This window comes from Chelonia mydas, chromosome 6, assembly GCF_015237465.2.
Source record: "Chelonia mydas isolate rCheMyd1 chromosome 6, rCheMyd1.pri.v2, whole genome shotgun sequence".
In the NCBI taxonomy this organism is placed as follows: Eukaryota; Metazoa; Chordata; order Testudines; family Cheloniidae; genus Chelonia; species Chelonia mydas.
The window spans coordinates 103,000,858-103,023,427 of record NC_051246.2 but is presented as its reverse complement, the minus strand read 5'-3'; the positions used below and the strand labels follow the sequence as shown (position 1 = coordinate 103,023,427).

Here is a 22,570-nt window from a genome sequence, read left to right as displayed (position 1 = left end):
GTTTATGTTGTGTTTCACAGGATCTGCCAGAGCCTTTGTTGGTGACAGGAAAGCAGAACTTTCCAATATATACCAGCAAGGACCCCATGGTGATGTGGTGTATAATCCATTCTATAGGCAGCAGCATATTTCACCGGATCTGACTAGGCGCTTCCCAGAAAAATCAGATGTGAGATTATATGGATCAGGTAAGAACTCATCCTGTTCTCTCTCCTTTCTGACCAGAAGGTTTAAATGCAGGGGAGCGCGCACATTGGGAATATGGAAGGTATGTCTGAATACAGCAGTTCTCAAACGGTGATCTGTTGGTCACAGAACTAGCTGGTCATCCAGTTCTGGTTCCTCCTTCTTGTTCCCAACTACTCTGCTTGCTTCGTGCCTCTTCATGGCCTAAAACACCTCATGTACAATCTTTGGTACACACTAAGAAAATATTTGACACTTGATCTTTAATATTAATAAACCTGAGAGCAAGTACTATTGTTCACTAGACACTTAAGTGAAAGAGTTGAGACTATTTATTATTGGAGCAACTTCTGTTGGTGAAAGAGACAAGCTTTCGAGCTTACACAGAGCTGAAGAAGAGCTCTATGTAAGTCTGAAAACTTATCTTTTTTCACTAACAGAAGTTGTCCCAATAAAAGATGCCAACAGTGATGAGTACTGTCTTTAACCATTTCCAGCTAACCAGGAGACTCTGCTCTTCTCAAATGAGGACCTTGCTATTGTGATATCACACTTTGTCGCCTCCCAATTAAACTATTTCAACACAATCTACCTGAAGTTATATGTAGATGTAACAGGAGAACTGCATTATTAATGACTTTATATACATTTTTCCCTTGCAAGGTTTCTGCCACCTCTTTCAAAATCTAGCTGGTACTCTCCTAAGCCTGCTGTGCTGCAGCACCTAGAAGTGCCACTGTGTTGCATGCTTGTGAACTTAAAACTAGAGCTTGTTTAAAAAATGTAGAAGGGAAAAATTATTTTTGAAATTTTTCACTTCATAGGGTTCAAAATAAACAGTTTTAAAAAATGGGTTAATCAAAATTTTGTTTTTTATAAAATGAAATTTCACGAAATTTTAAATTGTGGTTACCAATTGTTTGTGAACATTTTTGGTTTTGGAAAAAGCCACTCTTTTTGTCAGTCTATTCATCTGAAAGATGTCAACCATCTGTACTAGAAATATACTGTAAATATGCCATCTTCAAAACGTCCAACTGATTTGTAATCCTTCTCTTTAGCTAGAAGAGTAAACAGCTGGATAACAGTTTCCCAATAGTTTCCCTCTGTTTTGCATATGGATTATATTTCAGTAAATTATATTTTCACTTTTTATTGAATCAGGTTATGGGCTTGCCTCAGCTCATTTGCTTCCATTACATCAAAACTGTGTTTCAAGGGCTTGCTTGTTTCTGTAACACAGTATTTCTGTATAAGATTTTATAAACAGACCAGAAGTCCTGTCTCTCTCTTTGAAACAAAGATAATTTGGAAGTGATCCCAGACTGACAGATCTTCACTAAAATGTATCTGAATACTGTTATTGCTTTCCCCTCCCTCCTTCAAGTCAGAACTATTTTTTTTCCTTTTTGCTTCTCTTTCTCCCTCTCAGGAAGAGCATTACTCTGTCATGACAGCTCATACTAAGCAAAACTGATTATTTCCATTTGGAGGTAGTGAGGAGGCAACTGAAATCAACAACATCCAAATTTTCATTGCATCCTCCTTTTGAACTGTGAATAATGGAAATCTCTTGAAATATTGGAAAATACAGACCAAGCAGTAAGGAAACCAGTGCAGCGTGACAAGTGGCCTTCTAGTAGGTTTAAAATCGGAGATTAGTCAACATGGTGGAGTTAGAGGTATTTGCAGGCCTCTTGAACACTGATGTTGGGATGGAGTTGAAAAGCTTCTGAAAAACAGTGACAGTAACTCACCCATGTTAAGGTGTATTTTCTGTTATCAATGTTGGGGTATTTGGCTGGTGCACAGCCTCTCTGCATGGCTTCTGGGCAAAAAAGGATGCCAACGGTGATGAGTACTGTCTTCAACCATCTCCAGCTAGCCAGGAGACTCTGCTCTTCCTCTCAAATGAGGACCTTGCTATTGTGATATAATACACTTTTTTTTTTTTGTCACCTCCCAGTTAAACTATTGCAACTTGATCTACCTGAAGTTAAATGTAGATGCAATATGAAAACTGCACTATGAAGCAGTCTGCCCATTTAGCAAGAAAGGTTGATGATAAATTACCTCACTGGTTCTCTGTGCCAGTATGGCCTCCAGACTGACTTTATAGTCCTAGTTCTAATCTACAAAACGCACTAGGAACTGGACAGTTGAGATCAGTTTCCCATCTGTGACCCAGCAACACAATTATGACCTACAGGGACACTGCAGCAAGCACAGCCAAGGATAAGACTCCTGGGTGCAGAAGACAAAGCATTCTTGGTGATGAGACCCTTGTTGTGGAAAACCTTAACTAAGGAGGTCAGCCTGAACGCGAACCCTGACCAGATCTAAAGATAAGACCCATTTCTTTGCTAAGGCATTCCATAAGCAATGCTACTTCATGCACTTCTCTCTTCTCCTTAATGGCAGGAAGAAATAAGGAGGCAGAAGGGGAAGTCAGTTTGGTATTTGGCACATAAGTATTTCTAAGGCATCTATCATTTCCCTTTTTCTGGTTATATATGTAGTTCTGTATATTGCTGTTTGATGTTTTAAAATTTGCAGGATGTGTGCAATGCAGTAGAGTCAACTTTGCTGCTGAAACCTTAACTCTTGCACTTCCTTATTGCTTACAGTGTGAACTATGCACACTTGTGCATGTAGCCTGACTGGATTTGCAGAGCACCTAATGGCTTCTTGAATTTAATAGTACAATAAAAGCTGAAAAAACTTCTGGAAATTTTCATTTCCTTATGTCTCTTTCTTAGTGATTTATTCTTAAGTTATAAATAGAGCTGGGCATCGTTTTTTCAAATGAAAAGCTTTCTCATCCAGCAATGGGCTCTTTTTTCCTCCCCAAAACAAAATTCATAAATCACTGACTCTTTCAGTCAAAACTCCATTTGCAGTACCCCTTTTTGGTAAAAATGCTGCTTTTTAAAAATGAAAGGGAGCTGGGTCTTAACTTTTCAAAATGGAAACATCACTGCAATTTTTCATGATTCCTCCCACCCCCTAGGCACTTTTAATGAACTATCTCTTAAGGGTTATATTAACTTGTTCAGCAAAAGCCACAGACACGTTTTTTTTCCTTCTCCAGGTATGAGCTGTCACTAACCTAGACTTTGTTTTGTAGCAAAGTGTATTTTATGCTGTAATTAATATCACTATGAAAGTTATTTTTCATGCCCTTTGCAGTTACAATGTGTAACCCTGTAGTTAATATATTAAAAATTGCCGTGATTTGGGATTGGCTCTGGAGTGTGCGCGCTCTACTATGCAGAACATCCACATGCACCTAAATTGTTACGAGTGTTTTCAAACCCGTAATTGTTTGGCTCAAGACTGGGTGAAAGAAGCAAGTTTAGGGATGGACAAACATCTGATTAACTTGGCTTTGAATCTGGCATTTACTAAGAACTACTTTCTCCTCTTTTCTTTTCCTGCCAATAAAAATGTTAATGTTATTCCTGCTGTTCAAAGTGAATATGTTTGTCCCTTTCTGTTTCAGTTTGTGATTTAAGGAGTAGCACGCTTCCTGGATCACCTGGTTTAAGCCATTCCCTGTTTGATCTCACAAATCCACCCCATCGTGTCATCCAGGTGAGTTCTTTTAATAACTTAGGCTATACCCAGCACTCATTTTCTTTTGTGTACCTGTGCCTGATACCATCACAGTTCAAGAGTAAACATTTTAAGGGCCGTTCTGATGTGCAGTGGAAGAGCTTGAGGAAAAAGTTCAAAATAGTAAATAATTTCACTAGGTTTTTTCCTAATCCCTCCCTTCTCCCCCACAGTATAGTTGGGAAACTTGAGTCAGTTGGTTATCAGACGAGAAGCTGGATATGAGTCAACGGCGTGCCCTTGTTGCCAAGAAGGCAAACAGCATTTTGGGCTGTATAAGTAGGAGCATTGCCAGCAGATCGAGGGATATGATCATTCCCCTCTATTTGGCATTGGTGAGGCCTCATCTGGAGTACTGTGTCCAGTTTTGGGCCCCACACTACAAGAAGAATGTGGAAAAATTGGAAAGAGTCCAGCGGAGGGCAACAAAAATGATTAGGGGGCTGGAGCACATGATTTGAGGAGAGGCTGAGGGAACTGGGATTATTTCTTCTGCAGAAGAGAAGAATGAGGGGGGATTTGATAGTGGCTTTCAACTACCTTAAAGGGGGTTCCAAAGAGATAAATCTAGGCTGTTCTCAGTGGTGGCAGATGACAGAACAAGAAGCAATGGTCTCAAGTTGCAGTGGGGGGAGATTTAGGTTGGATATTACGAAAAACTTTTTCGCTAGGAGGGTGGTGAAGCACTGGAATGCGTTACCTCGGGAGGTGGTGGATTCTCCTTCCTTAGAGGTTTTTAAGGTCAGGCTGGGATGATTTAGTTGGAGATTGGTCCTGCTTTGAGCAGGGGGTTGGACTAGATCACCTCCTGAGGTCCCTTCCAACCCTGATATTCTATGATTCTAAGTATAAGCAGCTGTGGTTCCCTGTCTTGCACTTCCCTTGCAAAGTATAAAACTGGACAGTGGGGTGATATAAGGAGTTAGTTTTCCATTGGTGCAGCAGGAAATAAAGATCTTACTAATTCCCATTTATGCAAATGGGAAAAAACCTTCATGCATCAGTAGGGGAAAAAAATCAATGCCAACTGTGAATGCATTTTATGTTTAAATCCCACCTCCAAGGAATTCCGCACTACCAGCTTCAAGGGGTTAGTAAGGAATGAGAGAACTTCAATTTACATCCTCCCAATTATCAGTGTGTCCCATCTTTTATGATCAGAACTTGCTGGGCTCTTTGTCACACTCACCACTAAAGAGGCATTTTCTTTGCAGAGATATGATTCAGTCTCCAGTGTACCCAGTAGTACCTCCTCGAAGAAGGATTCGCAAGGCAGTAACAGGAGCCTGGGTAATAATTGTTTTGTAACCAGCAATGGAATAGCTTCCTTTACACAGTGATATCTAAAATATTACTGTATTACTGCAGACAGTGATTTTTATGGAGTGGTATCGAGGAGCAAAACAATTGGTGGGTAGTTTGTAACTTGAAGTGTAAGATGCCTACTTTACTCAGTCCTCCATCTGCAGCTTTCCTATTGAAAGAGATTGAACATGGGATTTTTAAGAGCACCTTAGTGATCCAAGGTATGGAGATGCTGTAATTGCACCGTGTGTGATTAAAGCTAGCTAAATTGGCAAAGCTGTGGCAGCACAAGCTTCAGCATGGGCTAGCCCTGTGAGTAATTACCCAGAGGTCCAGGCGTGCTTGTACAGCCCCTGCTGAAGCATGTGTTGCCACAGCTTCACTGCTCCAGGATCTGAGCTAGCTAGATTAAAGCTAACTCGGGTATGTCAGCTCAAGCTGTAGTCGCACCCTGTGATCTACAGTATAGATCTACCGATAGGAGCACAAGTTTTAGTGCTCTGAAAAATCCCACCCTGAGTTAACTCGCCGGTTAATTAGGATATTAGTCAACTCTGTTGCGGGCAGGGGGAAAGGGAAGTATCATGGTAATAGCTCTGGTCCTTTCTCCTCCTCTTGTAATGGAGAAACTTGCAATCCAATACCACTATTATTGTTGAAACTGATAGTGGAATACTCTATACAGTTCTGGTGTAAACATTTTTAAAAAGGATGGTGAAAACCTGGAGAGGGTGCAGAAAAGAGCCACAGAAATGATTTGAGGATTGGAGAAAATGCCTTTGTAGTAAGATACTTAGAGCCCAATTTGTTTAGTTTATGTAAAAGATTGAGAGGTGACTTAATTACAGTGTATAAGTAAGGCTGCAATTTTGTCACAGAGGTTGCAGAAGTCACAGAATCCGTTACTTCCAGAGACCTCCATGACTGCAGTCATGGGGTGGTAGAGCTGGAGCTGTCAGCTGGGGTGCCCCCCCTGCCGCTCCCTGGCCACTGCAGGCAGTGGGGAGCCCCAGTAGCGATGGGTGCGGGAACCTTCTCCCTCCCCATTTTTTCGCAGATATTTTCAGTAAAAGTCACCAACAGGTCATGGGCTCCCATGAATTTGTCTTTATTACCCGTGACCTGTCCATGACTTTTTCACTAAAAATATGTGAGACAAAATCTTAGCCTTTATGTATAAAGTACATTCATGGGGAGAAAATACCAGCTAGTAAATGTCTCTTTAGTCGAGCAGAAAAAGGCATAACAAGAACAAATGGCTGAAAGCAAAGCCAGACCAATTCAAATTCAAAATAAGGCACAGAATTAACAGTGAAGGTGATTAACCACTGGAACAGACTACCAAGATAAGTGGTGGAGTCTGTCTCTTGATGAAGAGTACTTGTGGCACCTTAGAGACTAACCAGTTTATTTGAGCATGAGCTTTCGTGAGCTACAGCTCACTTCATCGGATGCATAGCATATCGTGGAAACTGCAGAAGACATTATATACACACAGAGACCATGAAACAAAACTTCCTCCCACCCCACTCTCCTACTGGTAACAGCTTATCTAAAGTGATCATCAAGTAGAGCCATTTCCAGCACATATCCAGGTTTTCTCACCCTTCTCCCCCCCCCCCCCCCCCACACATACAAACTCACTCTCCTGCTGGTAATGTGGTAATAGCCCATCCCTCTTTGAAACCTCTCTTTATAATTTATAACACATTATAAAGAGAGGTTTCAAAGAGGGATGGGCTATTACCACATTACCAGCAGGAGAATGAGTTTGTATGTGTGGGGGGGGGGGGGGGGGAAGGGTGAGAAAACCTGGATATGTGCTGGAAATGGCTCTACTTGATGATCACTTTAGATAAGCTGTTACCAGTAGGAGAGTGGGGTGGGAGGAAGTTTTGTTTCATGGTCTCTGTGTGTATATAATGTCTTCTGCAGTTTCCACGATATGCTATGCATCCGATGAAGTGAGCTGTAGCTCACGAAAGCTCATGCTCAAATAAACTGGTTAGTCTCTAAGGTGCCACAAGTACTCCATTTCTTTTTACGAATACAGACTAACACGGCTGTTACTCTGAAACCTGTCTCTTGATGGCTTGAAATCAATACTAGTTGCATTTCTGGAGGATATGTTTTAATCAAATATACATTATTAGGCTGAATATAGGGCAAATGGGTGACATTTAATGCCCTGTAATATACAGGGAGTCAAATTGAAGATCTATTGGTCCCTCCTGGCCTTAAAATCTGAGCTGAGATATTTCAAACTCAGTTTGAGAGTTTTAAAATATGCAGGTCACAAAACTGAACAGCATCCCAGCTTTTCAGAATGGGCTGGAAGATACTGCGAGGCTTTTAAAAAGACTTGTTGGCTTTTTCCCCAGATACCATTACATTATCAGGTGACGAACGAGACTTTGGAAGAATGAATGTGAAACTGTGTTATGTTCCTTCTGCAGAACAGATCTGGATCACAATCTTGCATGTAAGAGAATATTGCTGGGCTTGTATAACTGACTCAAATGGAGAATTTATTGTACTTAGTAATCTGTGGCATCAGTTCTCCCAGCTAGATTGGACTCTTTTGCTTCTGTAAAACTATCTCAGAACTGAAGTATCAAAACATACCCTCAGTTTGGCCTAAATGTGATACACCTTTCCTTGCTTCTTTCAAGATGTCATCTCCTCCTGGATTCTTACTGTTTTAATCACTAATGGACTTCTTTCTGCCATGGTTAAGGCCGTGAGTTTGTCACGGAGGTCATGGAAGTCAGATTCCATGACTTTCCCAGACATCCGTGACTTCTGCAGTGGCCGGTGTGACTCCAGTTCCCAGCCAATGGGAGCTGCAGAGCCAGCGCTTGGGGTGGGGGCAGGGCACAGAGCTAGGAGCTGAGGGAGGGACACGTCGCCGCTTCTGAGGAGCTGCAAGGAGCCAGGTAGAGAGCCTGTCTACCCCAGCACCAGCAGGGGGTCCCGGGCTATGGGCTGCCCCCATCCTGAGCACCCACGGCATCCCTGCCCCCACCCCCCAAGATTTAGTCAGAGGTGTATAACAAGTCATGGACAGATCATGGGCCATGAATTTTTGTTTACTGCCCGTGACCTGTCCCATGACTTTTACTAAAAATACCTGTATCTAAAACGTAGCCTTAGCCATGGTTTGTCCTTCTGGATAGTATGACTGCTTGTGGAGTAAGGTAGTGTGCAAGAGTGGCAGAATCAGGCCCTGTGTGATTGCTTTGCTCTTGAAATAAGATGCAGTGAAGCAATGTTTAATTTGCCAATACTTCAGTGGCAAAACTACAACACCGGTATATTTTGGGATGTAACTTCTTGTGGCTTTTCTATTTGCATGTGCAGCAAGTGTTCATATAATTCCATGAACTGTGAATGGTGTTGCGATAGTGGAATTTTGAATAGCCACAGACCCTGCAACTTTGCATGGAACAATACACACTGCCTTAAGGGCATTTTCCTGACCGACTACTATCGTAATGTCATATCATTAATTCACTAAAGTTTCCTGGATAGCTATTCTACCTTGCTGCAGAAATTGATTATCAAATACTTCAAAAATTAAACTCTAAAGCAACATGGACATCACACTTGCTCTGATTTACCTTAAAAATATATCCTGAAGCTTTTTCCTTATGCCATACAATAAACAAGAATGTGTGCTTCTGTGTTAGCCTAAAGCAAGGGGCTTTTGCTGTCTAAAGTGACTTTGTTTTCAATGCTGTAGTGCAAAGATCTGAGCTGGCCTTCTAGTTGTGGAGAAAATCCTTATATTTCTGTCAAAGGAATTCTGATGCTGCCTAAGCCAGTGCAGTTCAAATCTTCAGCCAAAGAAGGTTCCAATGTAAGTGGTGGCAGAAAAACATCAATATTTTTTTTTTCCCAGCAAATGTAAATTATTTTGATCCTGTTTCTACTTCATTCATTTTCTTTGCACCATGTTTTCCATAAGAATTGTTTAGTGTCAGGACATTATCATTACAGGCTTCTAAGAGGTTAAAAAGGGGAAAATCTTGTTTCCCTCGCCATTCCTCTTCTTCATCCACCTGCTTTTTGCAGGTGTAGAAAATGCTGAAAAACAGCAGAATTGTTGTGGTCCTGTTCCTGCTCCGAACGTGGAGATGGAGTTCGAGTGACAGGGGACTAAACCATAGAGCACTGATCTGCAGTGCCTTTCTCTGCAGCAGTTCAGAAGAGAGGTCAGGAGAAGTGTAGGCACGTGGCCAATGGGTGCAGTTGTTACATATATCCAGTAGTTAAGACACTACCTTGGAGTGTGTACACGGCTCTCATGGTTCTCCTCATGTTGGCTCTGGCTTGGGGAGCAAAGTGGAGGTTTCAGTTCACCCCTATCTCTGCACAGGTCCCCATGCAAACCTGTTAACTCTGCCTCTGTACAAAGAACAAGAATTTGGCTTGAAATGTGACAATTAACAGTACACTTTGGAAAATATGAACTAGTATTGGGGGGGGAAGTGAAGGGGCAAGACATGATTATCTTTGTAGGCAGTGTTGTCATAGTTGTATCAGTCCTAGGATATTAGAGAGAGAAGGTGGGTGAGGTAATAGCTTTTATTTACTCCTGGGAGAATTCTGTGCCACTGCACACAGGCAGAATTCATGTTATCTGCAGATTTCTTTGTTTCCACGCAGAAAAATGACCCCTGACAGGAAAGGAAAGAGCAGCCACAACAGTAGTCATGCACCCTTCCCCGGCAGTGCAGGCATATCGGTTCAGGTGCCCAGAGCAGCCAGTAGAGACGTAAACCACAACCGGGGGAGGCGGAGGCAGGCAGGGCGGGCAGGGGTGTGTGTGTGTGAGAGAGAGACAGACATTCTGTCCCTCTCGCTTGCTATTGCAGCACACTCTGAGGGGAGGGGTAGGCGTGGGGGACGTAGGCATGGGGCAGGCTCTATCCCCTCAGGCAGAGCAGAATGTAGCAGCCTGTCTTAGTGAATTCCCCCCAGAGTATAAAACAGATGTAAAAGTTTTAAGGCTCCTTTACATTGCCAGAGTAGTGTAAAGGAGCCTTATTGTAAAGGATAGTGTGGCCTTATAAATGCTTATGGTGCTTTAGTGATTAGAATTGGTCTAAATTTTTGTACTGAAAAAATTTCCTATCAAAATGTGCTCCATGAACTGTTTGCTGCTGACCTTTCTGGAGATGGTCAGTAGCCAATATAAATTGAGTTTCATTTCCTAGCCCTCACTTGCTCTTCAGTTGCCTGTGAAGTAACACTGAGCATGTGGCTGCATATATTGGTTGACTAATGCTTAGAAGTAAAGGGTCAAACCTAGCTACATTACTAGTAGGCAAAGGGGGGTTGGAGATTTCCTCCCATTCTCCATCCATTGTATTGTAGTTTAAATAAATTACCAAAATGATTGAAACCGGCGTGATTATTTTGCATTAGTTTGAGAAATGAAATGTGCAGAATTTTAAAATATTGTGAGCAGAATTTTTAATTGTTTGGCACAGAATTCTCCCAGGAGTATTTTATTGGACCAACTTCTGTTGGTGAGAGAGACAAGCTCAAAGGAAATCTGCACGCCACTTTCAAAAGACAAGCCATGGAACTTAAATTCATAACTCTGCTAGACACTAAAAATCATGAACTGAACAGAGACACTGGATTTAGGGCTTATTACAACAACCTATAATCCACTAGCAACTCCCCCTACGCCAGGTTCTTTCCCACCCCCTTCCTTTTTCCCTTATGATTGGAGGTGTTATCATTTGGTGCCTTGAACTGGGGACTACCATTTGGTGCCTTAAACGGGCTACTTCACCTGGAATGGTCCCTTGAAATTTGTGTTAACTACTTATGTTAAACAATCTGGTCCACCTTATATGTAGCTGTGACAATCTGAGAACTTTCCCCAGTCCTGAAGAAGAGCTTTGTGTAAGCTCAAAAGCTTGCCTCTCTCACCATGACTATCTTTGGTGACATTTGATTATTAAAATTGGGCATGAAGGGAGAAAGTTGCATAGTTTGAAATGTTACCCAACACATCTAAGTCATCCCAACCCTTCTGGAGAAATGTGCAATTTAACCCTTTTTCTGAGTTCCCTTCTCCCTGCTTCTTTGTACAAATATGAATTGGGGACTGTATCATTTGGTGCCTTAAATTTTACTCTGCATTTCTCAAGTGTGGGGGTCCTACTGGCTGATTAATGACCGAGCGTCCACTTCAACCTGTCAGGAGGGTTCCTTTTCTCTTTAAGGGCTACATGAATTTAGGCCTGTCTTTCTCTCACCTTGCTTGTGCAAAGGGGTTAGAAATCCTAAAGTTAGGGGCCTACTTTGTGGAAGCCAATCCCCAAACTCCTACTGACTTCTGTGAGAGCATAATGATATGTTGTGGTACCATCTAGAGGCCAACTGAGAATGGAACCCCACTGTGCTGGGCACTGGATAGGCAGAGTAGTAGGTAGTCCCTGTCCTGAAGGATTCATAGTCTAAAAGAGAGGTCAGACACCTGGAAGGAGTCAGAGGTGTAACATACAAGCAGAGGAATGGTTTGTAAACATCCATGTTGGTGCCACAATGTCTTTGTTTGCTTTTGTTGTTGAATTCCTTTTGGGGGCTTGGTAAGGAGGGGATTAGCTATATAGAAAGTCATCAGAGATGGTAAAGACAGGTGGGGCAGAGGGGAGTGTGGAGGGCAGGTGGAGTGAGGCTGAAGTGAAAAGAATGAGAGAGATGGGGTGGGAGGGATTAGCGCAAACAGCCAATCAGCACCAGGCAGAGAATGTCCTCACTGAGAACTTTGTAAGGCTCTGTCTTCACTGCCAAAAAAGGTGTGTTTTTTATGATGAGATAACCAAGGAGTTTTAATTGTCTCCTAGAATTTTACAGTGAGACTTGGTGCATGTAGTTTTTACTGCAGTGTATCACACGATTGGTCTCTCATGTGCAGTTGACCTTGCCTAGTTACACTGCAGTAAAAAATCCAGAGCGTTGTCTCCATTAGGATTTTACATGAGATAGGTAGTCCATGTTAGTTATCTAGCTATAGAAGAACACCTCTTTAGGTAATAAAGACACAGCCTAAGAATATCTCCAATTACACCTTTTGTAGGACTCAGAATTTTTTTTTTCCTGGGTTTCATGCTGTATAGGGCTCCTTATTGTTTTGATTGTACTCTTCTATTACATATGTGTCCTTTCTTCTAGGACATTGAATTCATGGAAACCTTTGTGTTTACTATCAAATTGCAAATTCTGCAGACTGTAAGACTAGTGTTTAAAATCCAAACTCAGACTCCCCGGAAGAAAACAATTGGAGAGTGTGCCCTGCCACTACGAGAGCTCAATTCACAGGAATCAGATCATTGGCTGGATATAATGCCTGCTTCCAAAGTTTCAGTAAGTGACTGATCACCAGTTACACACCATATACCATGGTAGCTAGTGTTATCACATACACTAGAAAGAGAGCTGAAAATTAATGGGAAGAAAAGTAAAATCACAAGTATAAGGCTAATTCTAGAAATATGAGTGTTATAATTAATATCTTCCTTCACTTTGTATTTCATTCCAAAAGACTTTACAACTGTACACTTTTTATAACTAAGCTCCTGAAACTCAGCTGCTTCTGAGGTGAAGGGCTGCAACCAGGTGTTACACAGAACAACACACACTGTGGCAACTGGGGAAATTTTTGACCAATGACAAATTCTCATCCCTTGGATCTTTATTGTTCACACAAAGTAGACAGGGCCTGAATTCTTATGGATTAAAAGTACTAAGTAGCATTACTTGCTCTTTATTGATATTTTTACCATGTAAATGTGTTTGCTCCAGAGCATGCAGCTTGAATACAATAATTCAGGCAGTTAACTTAGCAATAAACAGCAGGTGGTTGTTAAGTGTTACAGGAAAGAATAATAAAACCTGGGTTAATTTATAGGACCAATTAAATCAGAAACTACAGTAAAGCTATCTTTTGAGAAATGCAATAAAGGGTTTGTTTACTTCCTATTCCCAAGCCCAGTGCAGTGTCACACCCACAGTATGGGAGTACTTGTGGCACCTTTGAGACTAACACATTTATTTATTATAAGCTTTTGTGGGCTAGAGCCCATTTCATTGGATGCATAGAATGGAATGTATAGTAAGAATATATGTGTGTACGTACACACACACACACACACACACACACACACACACACACACACACACCATGAAAAGTAAAGTAAGAGGCTAATTAAGATGAGCTATTATCAGCAGGAGAAAAAAACTTTTGTAGTGATGGTCAAGATGGCCCAGTTAGACAGTTGACAAGAAGGTGTGAGGATACTTAACATGGGGAAATAGATTCAATGTGTAATGACCCAGCTACTCCCAGTCTCTATTCAAACCTTTTCATGTTCTGTGTGTGTGTGTGTGTGTGTGTGTGTGTAAAATATATGTATTCTTACTATATGTTCCATTCTATGCATCTGATGAGGTGGGCTGTAGCCCACGAAAGCTTATGCTCAAATAAATTTGTTAGTCTCTAAGGTGCCACAAGTACTCCTGTTCTTTTTGCGGATACAGACTAACACGGCTGCTACTCTGAAACCCACAGTATGGCAGTTCTTACAGAACTCTGTGTCATAACAGCAGGATCATCTTAATTTTCATTGTGGGATTTTCCCCTAAATATGTTTGACATGAAAATGTGCCCAGATGCTAATGTTTTCTATAAATCAAATTTGAATTAATGAATTTGGAAGCAAACTGCATCTGAATAAATCTGTAATGTTCCAATGTAAATGGTACTTGCCCTGTGTAGATATCATTATTGAATAACCATAAATGCTCATCATTCTTCACATGAATCGATAATCCTCTGTGTGTGAGTGACATCAGAGAGCATTAAAAAATTAGTGATAGGAGTCAGATGAACTCTTAAACACAATTAGCCCCACAAAGAGCCAACTCCTGAGGTTTGTATTTCAGGAGGAATTCTGTGGCAGCTTCCAGATTGTGTTCATGAAGTTCCAGCCTAATAATTCAAAATAGGGAGAGAGATACTGCAAATAATGTATAATCATAGGCATTATTTTTATAGAGCTTCCTAAGATACTCCAACAAGTCTTAAAGTTTGTCCTGAGCATTTCATTTGTGTAGTGTTCGTTAAACTCAGAGATCTTATTACATTTACACTGTTTGTTCATGGAAGAAATAAATTCTACATAGTAAAACCCCAAAGCCTCTGGTCATCCATAAACACATTGCGTAAGTGTCAGAGTATTTATGGAATAAAGTGATATTTTTCTGTCTATACCTCAGTATACAGAAATGCATGAGGAAAGGGTCACCAAAGAACATTTTGGGTGCTTGTGGAATAAATCTGGTTTCTATTTCAATATCCACATAAAACACATGCATTTACTTATGAGTTTATATGCAACTTAATCCAGATATTAAAGCAACATTCTTCTTTTTATAGGTATGCAATGCAGAACTTCAAATAGGAACCTGTTTTCAAGCAATAAACAACAGGATTCAGTTACAGATTCTTGAAGCCCAAAGCCTCCCAAGCTCATCCACACCGCTCTCTTTAAGTAAGTACATCAGCTGTCTCATACCTCCTGTCTAGAAGCATTTGTAACAGGTAGAGTACTGCTTGAATGACTTGGCAATTCATAGCATTCCCCACAAACCTCGAGCTAATACTACATAGCACAGTAGATTTCCATTGCCAAGATTCATTTCTATAGATGTCAAACTAGATTAAATTTGTTGTTTGGTTTGATGCTGTGTTTGTGTGTGGGGGGTTTTTCTTTTGTCCTAACATTATTTCGGACATGCAAGAGCATTAGCCTGCCCTTGCCATTTGGATGCTGTGTTAATCAATTCAATGTTGTTGAATATATTAGGTATGTGTGATTTTAATGAAAGCTATTGTATGGTTCTTGCAATGGTTAAGTAAATATGAACACATTTGGCCCAGCTTTTAGGTAATTATTAGACTATAAACTACACACATGGATCTTGTCAGGTTTTAGTGGACTAACCCCTTTGTGTGTCTCACATTTTTCCTTTATCCTAGATTTCATTGTGAAGGTTTCAATGTTTAGTACAGAAGGGTTGATTTATAAGAAAAAGACTCGTCTATTGAAACCCACCAATGGACGAGTGAAGTGGGGAGAAACGATGACTTTTCCAGTTAGCCCGAATGAACAAGGAATTAATTTTCTCATCAAACTCTACAGCAGGACCTCAGTGAGAAGAAAACGCTTCCTGGGACAGGTTGGTTTTTATTCTCTGCCCCGCCTTCCCCACCCCCTGGTAACTAGCATGAAATCTAGAGGTTAAAAATTTACTTGACAGGATCACTGCTTAGCTAAATTATGTATTGAACAAAATGGTCGGCATTCAGAGATTAAACAGCCAGTGGCAGCTTTGGGCCCTGTCCTGCATTTCCTGAGTGGTGCTGTGCTCCTACAGTGCCCATGCAGTTGTAGTTGAGGGTGCTCATTGCCCCTCAGAAGACACTTTGTATCTCACAGGATTGGGCTCATCGATTTTTTTCTTCCCCCAGAGTCCCACCATGTGAAATACCTCTTTTTTTTTTCTCTCTCTCTCTCTCTCTCTCTCTCTCTCTCTCTCTCTCTCTCTCTCATACATACAGATAAACTCCTTCTTGCTGAATACCTAACCGACTAAGGCTTTGTCTACACTACCTCTTTTGTCGGTGTGGGGGCCCTCCTAACCCACAAAAGTTTCACTGACAAAGGGGCTGGTGTGGTTAGCGCTATGTCGGCTGGAGACGCTCTCCTACCAACATAGCTACCGTCGCTCGTTAAGGGTGGTTTAATTATGCTCATGGGAGAGCTCTCTCCTACTGGCATAGAGCATCTACATGGGAGACCTTACAGCAGCGTAGCTGTGCCACTGTAAGGCTGGTAGAGTAGACAATAACTTAGGCTTTCTAAAGTAAAGCAAAGCAAATCCGGCATTCACAGGAGCACTGCGGCTCTGAATAGCCTCTAGAAAAAGAGGGTGTATCAGCTTGCAGTGCTTACGCAAGTATGCAGAGAAGGAAATGTCAAGAGCTTAAATGACTGCCTCCCCTCTCATCCCCTACTATTAAACATTAAATGTTACCTTTTGCTTCCCTTTCAAGTCCCTGAAAGGGAAGCAGGAAGCTCAGGAATCTATTGCGATGGATGTTGAAACTAGCACAGTTCTGAGTACACAAGACCTAATCACAGTTCTGTTGTTATCTTGAACCTCGTAATGATATTTGTTTTTCTGTCAAATAAAATGCTTGAGGGGAATGCAATATTTTCTTTATGGTAAAGTTGGTGGTTTCCATTGCACCTTCCTGAAGGTACCGTGTGGCCACAATTATTTTAGTAACTAAGAGTTTTTAGTTTGGCTTTTTAAAATCTCCCCTCCCAACTTCCTGTCTCTCCTGTCCTTCTTTCTTTCTCTAGTGGACCACAGGTCAGTCTTGCTAACCCACTATCAGTGCTGTCTGATCTGTTCCAGAGCCCTCAATGCTAGGTAGTGGTAGTTGTCTCTCTGAGAGCCATAAAATAACACATGCACCTAAATTTTAGAACCCCAAAATGTCTGGGTTTTTTTGAGAGCCTCGCCACCTTTATAATGTTCACATCCCACTGAGGTCCTATGCTCTTAATCACAGTAAACATGTAACTTACCATTGTATCAGTATACCTTGGGCTTATGACATTTTAAACGTGCACAGTTACTGGAGAGCTGTAAGTGCTATGGAAGTCATATTCTAGCATGAGTGATTGTAAGGTGAGCTTCCCCATGCTGGACAGAGCAACATTCCACATGTGTACTGGATCTCATTGTGATCCTGTTAGTAAAACTATATTACAAAAGGAAAAAAATAGGCATGTGCTTTCTAGCTATTTTAATTTGGCTTAAATAATAACATGTGCATGATGCTGCAGTTATCAAGCTTTGTCACTTCATCTTGATTTGTGCTTTTAATAATAAATCTTGTTTTTGAGGGGAGGGGGGGAAGTGCACTACCTCTGCTCTTTAGAGCTGATTTGGAAAGGCTTGTTTAGGCTGAAACAGGCAGACTCAAAACATGGCCATAGGAAAAATGTACTGCGAGCACTTGGCTGCAGAGCTGGAAAAAGAAGAATATAGCCACGTCCAGAAATTTCATTCTTTAAGAGACTGTGATATTTAATTGGATGACATTCTTAGAAGACAACTTAAAGCTTAGACTGTGCTGTTTGTAGGTATGTCTTTGATCATAAGCATGACTATTTTAATGCATAAAGGAGTTTATTTAGTGATCTTATGTATACAAGGGATCCAATCCTTCAGTCCTCTGGCTGGCAAAATTCCCACTGACTACCCTGAGAGCCAACATTGTGCATGCATAGTGTATTTTGACCAAAAAAATCACATTTTAATCATTGGGATTTGTATTAGAAAGATAGTCCTCTTAAGCACAGAGAAAAGAATGAAAAACCTTCATAAATATTGATAGAGTTCTGTTTATCCCAATAACTTTTGTTAATGGAAGGGGGGGGATGTGGGAGAGAGATGATTAGACAGAAACTTCCTCCTTTGCTCTGCACTTCATTTTGTATCTGCTGTCTATTACTTGAACACTGCTGACAAACTGATTTTTCTCACGTGATTATACATGGTATGGGCACATTCCTTCACGTGTTGTTTTGGCCACTTCACCTGGAATGGTCTTTTAGACTGTGTGTTAACCACTTATGCTAAACAATCTTTTCCACCTTGCCTTTAGTTGAGACTCGTTGAGTTTCTTTCCAAGACCTGAAGAAGAGCTCTTTGTAGCTTGAAAGCTTGTCTCTTAGTCTTTCACCACCAGAAGTTGGTCCCATAAAAGAGATTACCTCACCCACCTGGTCATTTGGGCAAGAAATCCATTAAGTTCAATGGAGTGCACAGTTAGGCCATATTTGTTTTTTAATTGTGAATGTAAATGTATTGTGCAAGTTCTGTAGAGCCATTCCCAGTCCTAATGGGTTCTGAGACTCCCCCTGAGTGTTGACTTGCAGCACCCATGGAACTCGGAGATGGCAAATGATGCTCAACTGGCTGTATGATGCAAAGTGGAGATATGTATGTTGTTGCCTATGATGAGTCCACCAAACTCCTAGTCACTGTCCGAGGCAGAAATTGAACTCAGTATTTTAACACCCTGTGCTCCCAGGGCCAGACCGTACTAACTATGACAGATTTTTATTATACTCTGCTGATATATGCTAGCTTTCATTATATGCATGCACAATAACTCGTCAGAAGCAATGTTGAGGGGGTTGGCTGAGGCTGCCAGTAATGTGATCTGTATGACAACTCAGCTGTGGTGTGATGTTTTTTGTTTTTGTTTTTTTTTTTCCTTTCTTTTTTCTTACCACAGGTCTGGCTAAGCTCTAATAGCAGTAATAGTGAAGCTGCAGATCAGTGGAGAGATACAATCACAAACCCCGAAAAGGTTGTCATTAAATGGCATAACATAAATCCATCCTGAAGATGTCAGATGAATTCAGTACTGATATGGACTTACTACAAGAAACTCCTGCACTCTTAAAATGAACTAATACAGATAAGAAAAGGGAAAATACTGCCTACTTGAATGGAGTCTGGACTTGCATCACATATTGTTAACTGGAAAAAGCCAAAAGGAAAAGGGATCAGAGCTTTCACAGAGTACTGCTGGCAAAATACTGGTATGATAACAAGTGGGAATTAGTGAAACTGTACGCTGAAGTAAAACACCACCTTGAGAAGTGAACAGTTGTTGCTGTAGTTTTTCCAAGAAGGATTCTATAATATAGTGTTTATGTATATTTTAAAGCATATTTTAAAAGGGAGTGTGTGGAATTGAGCTCATGCCCTCGTGCATTTTAAACGTCTTCATAGAAGGCTGGAAAGGGGGTTTGTGTGTATTTTTGGTTTTGCTTTGGGCTTTTCCCAAAAGGATTCCTCTGAACTTTTTAGTAACAATAGAAACCCAGTTCTCATCTTCCCTGGAAGTGTCGATAGATGACTGGAGAACTGGCAGGATTATATTTTTGATATCAAGCAAGTGAAATTTTTTGTCAGTAACTCCTGATTAAACAGTAGAAAAGATGCAACATCACAACACTTCCATTAAGGGTTGAGAATGTTCCCATCCTCCTGAGACTTTCACAAAATCAGGGAAATGAAGACCTGATATTTCAAAGACAACACAAAAGCAACAGAATTTAAAAAATGAACAAACCCCTTTTAGGCCACATTTTTCTACTTTTTTAAGTTAGAGGCAACAAACGTTTTTTTTTCCTTGCAGTCTGTAACAATGTTGGTATCCAGTCTCTGAAAGCAGAAACTTGATTCTGATTTTTCCCCATTGTTCTCTGTTATGGGTCTACATGTGACACCTTTAGTTGGGCAGGCTCACGTTGACATTAGTGGGGCTCCTTCATTAAGATCAAGGGGTCACATGAGTGTTGACTCCATTTGAACAGAATGAAATGAACATCTCTACAAATGAGCAAACTTCATGGGGTAGAGCCTCAGCTGCGTCCTTGGAGCACTTAGCACAGCTAAGGAGTGGGGAACACACGGGGATTCTGGGGTCACCCCACGCAGTAGTCAGAGCTCAAAGACTACTCTATCCTGTGCCAGCTGGCAGCAGCCACAAAGGGCCATTACAACAACCAGGGATAGCGGTGGGGCATGGACCCTCTTTTCTCCCAGCTGCCGCTGCTATTCTGAGACAGGGAGTGGAATAGTGCTGTAAGAGTTACTATGGCTACTCTGTGCCACCCAAAGATCTCCCTATGCAGGTGAGGTACTGCAGGGGCTGGATCTGTTTGCTTTAGGGCTGCTTTGTGCTGGTGAAATGGTGAAAAGTGGCCAGAGCAAGGCCTGGGATTGGGGCCAGTATTTGTGGATAAATTTCTCCATTTGTATGTTTTATAACATAAACCACTTCCTATCTAATCAATGATGTTGTAGTGTTTACTTACATTTTTTGAAAGCCAGACTAACCTGTACTGTGGAACAGGCAAATATTTACTGATCTAGAAGTGCTTATAAAATGTTCATTAGAACACAGCACACCGTAGGACTCAAGTTTTATTTAAGAGGTAGGCCGAAAGTGAGAGTAAATTTTAATACAGCTCTAAGAATCTGAAGAGTAACAATTTGAGGTACATCTTCGGTACAAATGGCACCAATGATTTTTTTTTTTTTTTTTTGTGGTGCCACCTTGGCCACACCATAGTTAAATCTAGCTTCTTTTCATTCCATATCTTCACATAGCTGTTTATTAAGAAGAAGAATTTTCACTCTGGGCTTTAATTTGATAAATAAACTGCATGTATAATATACAGACATCTAAAACCCACAAACCTTTGTGCGCGCCTGCAACTATTGGATTGTTAAAAAATAAATCTGTAAATAAGTATTTACACGATCACTCATCCCTTACCAATTCCTTATTCGCTACCTATACAGAGTGCACAGACACTGTCTGCGTACTCTAAAAAGATAGACAAAATGAGTTTACCTTATTGGTTAACTTCAAATCCACTCACACACGATGGGTTTGCATATTTTGATTTGAATGAGAATGTTTTTGGAATATGCTCTTCTTAGAGGAGAGAGAGGCTGTGAGAAGGAACAGCTGAGGGCCAGAAAAAATAATTTAATGGAAGAACACACACCTTGTAGATACAGTCCTGTAATATTTGTTTACAGTTTGATGCAGGGGAGGATTTTCATGAATGTCTTTCCAGTTTTTTGACCAGCTATATTGTTGGCTGAAACTTTTCAAATTTCAGCAAATTTTCAATGACATTTGAACAAAAAACAAATGTGGGGAGAATGCAAAGATTTGTGTGTGTGTGTGTGTGTGTGTGTGTATTTCCACTTTTTTCACCAGCTCCAGAAAACAACTAAAACCAGCTTTTAATATTTTAGCCCTGGATCCTCAGTTAGAGGCAAAGGTTGAATCATGCTCCCACTGATGTCAGTTGCAAAATTCCCATGGGGCCAAACTCATCCTAGGTTATAGTACTGATTTATGTCTGATCAATTTGACTTGCTGACTTCAGTGAGAACAGAATCTAGCCTTCGCTGCTCTTTCTGAAATCTCTCTATTTTAATATGTCCGATGTATCTCCTTTCATGATAACAAAAGTATTGTAAGCAGCAGTGCTGAGTATCTGTTGCTTCGCGCAGGCCTGGTCAGCACTACTGCTGGGGGAGGGAAGGAGAAGGGCAAGGAATGTTCCAACATTTTGGAAGCCACAATTTAAACACTCCTCTTTAGAGAAGACTTTGTAATAAAATTACTTCAGACACTGAGCCTTGTTTAAAACATAACTGGTCATGTTCCCTTCTTGCTATGTTGACATTTTAGTATATATCTTTACGTTAACATTTATTCTATATACATAAGTAATAAACAGAAGTGTGTTTACATCTGATTTTTTGTTGTTGTTGTTGGTTTCTCTAATGCTTACTTAGCCCTCCATACTCCAGTACAATTCCTACATTTTTCTCTACAAAACTCCTTTCAGCTTGGTAATTTGTGAGGGGTTGTTTTTTAATTAAAAAAGGTGTATTTATATTACAATTGCAGTTGTGTGTGGTCTCTGCATTTTTGAGCAGCTGCTCAGCTATCAAAGCAGTAGTGTAAGTGTCTATGTAGAATGTACTGATCCCCTTGGCCCTCATAAAATGACCCAGAGCTTTCAAGAGCTGTACTTAAGGCTCTTCGTAGTATTGTGTAACAGTTGCATAACATTCTTAGCAGCTAGGAAGATGAACAGAGCAGTGAACTCCACTGTTGACCTTAAGGAACATTACTTCTGTGAAGTCACTTAACCACCATGGAGTAGAGGTTTTACAGCATCATCTATGTGGAACTGATTTGGTAAGACTCAGAAACTAACTAAAATGCATGGAAACACCATCTCTCTACCCCTTCCCAACACAATTTGACTACATCCTCAACTGCTTCCAGACCCTTAGCATAGATGAGCTTCTTAACTACAGAATGAAGATCTAAGACTACCTTTTTAAAAAAAGGGGGGGGGGGGGTGCAAAAGGTTACTGTGGGTCTGATTTTTTTTTTTTAAATATATATTTAAGAGCAGTTGAGCACCCATAGCCCTAACTGAACTCTATGGCAGTTATAGGCACTCAGAAGCCCTGACATTGACAATCAGTCCTCTATGAATGAACCTGTTTCTAGATGAAGCTTCCCCATGCTGTCAACTGCTTTATACATTTCCGTTCAGTGGTGCTTTGTTCTGTTCTTCGTACATGGAAAGTAGGAAAATTTAGCAATGTTACACATGCCTTTTTCGGCTTTCTTGATCTGTTGTAGGACTGTCCAGTCTAAGCTTCAAGCACAAAAGGATAGGGTGTAAAAGCAATTATTGGACTCCCTTTTGTAGCACAATATAATACTACTTTATAGGGTAAAGAG

The 22,570-nt window shown here is 40.8% G+C and overlaps 1 protein-coding gene across 2 annotated transcripts in view; it reads left to right on the top strand.

The window, feature by feature from the left end:
• The window catches only part of TC2N (tandem C2 domains, nuclear), a 49,310-nt gene extending 27,747 nt beyond the window's left edge, over positions 1–21,563 (top strand). For both annotated transcript variants that reach the window (XM_043549350.1, XM_007055444.4), the window contains exons 4-12: positions 21–188; positions 3,689–3,780; positions 5,016–5,091; positions 7,488–7,588; positions 8,849–8,965; positions 12,301–12,492; positions 14,564–14,678; positions 15,167–15,366; positions 18,506–21,563. In XM_043549350.1, the coding sequence (XP_043405285.1) occupies positions 21–188; positions 3,689–3,780; positions 5,016–5,091; positions 7,488–7,588; positions 8,849–8,965; positions 12,301–12,492; positions 14,564–14,678; positions 15,167–15,366; positions 18,506–18,616 (1,172 nt within the window). In that variant the 3' untranslated portion in view covers positions 18,617–21,563. The remainder of the gene's footprint in view (positions 1–20; positions 189–3,688; positions 3,781–5,015; positions 5,092–7,487; positions 7,589–8,848; positions 8,966–12,300; positions 12,493–14,563; positions 14,679–15,166; positions 15,367–18,505) is intronic.
• The last annotated feature ends 1,007 nt before the right edge of the window (positions 21,564–22,570 follow it).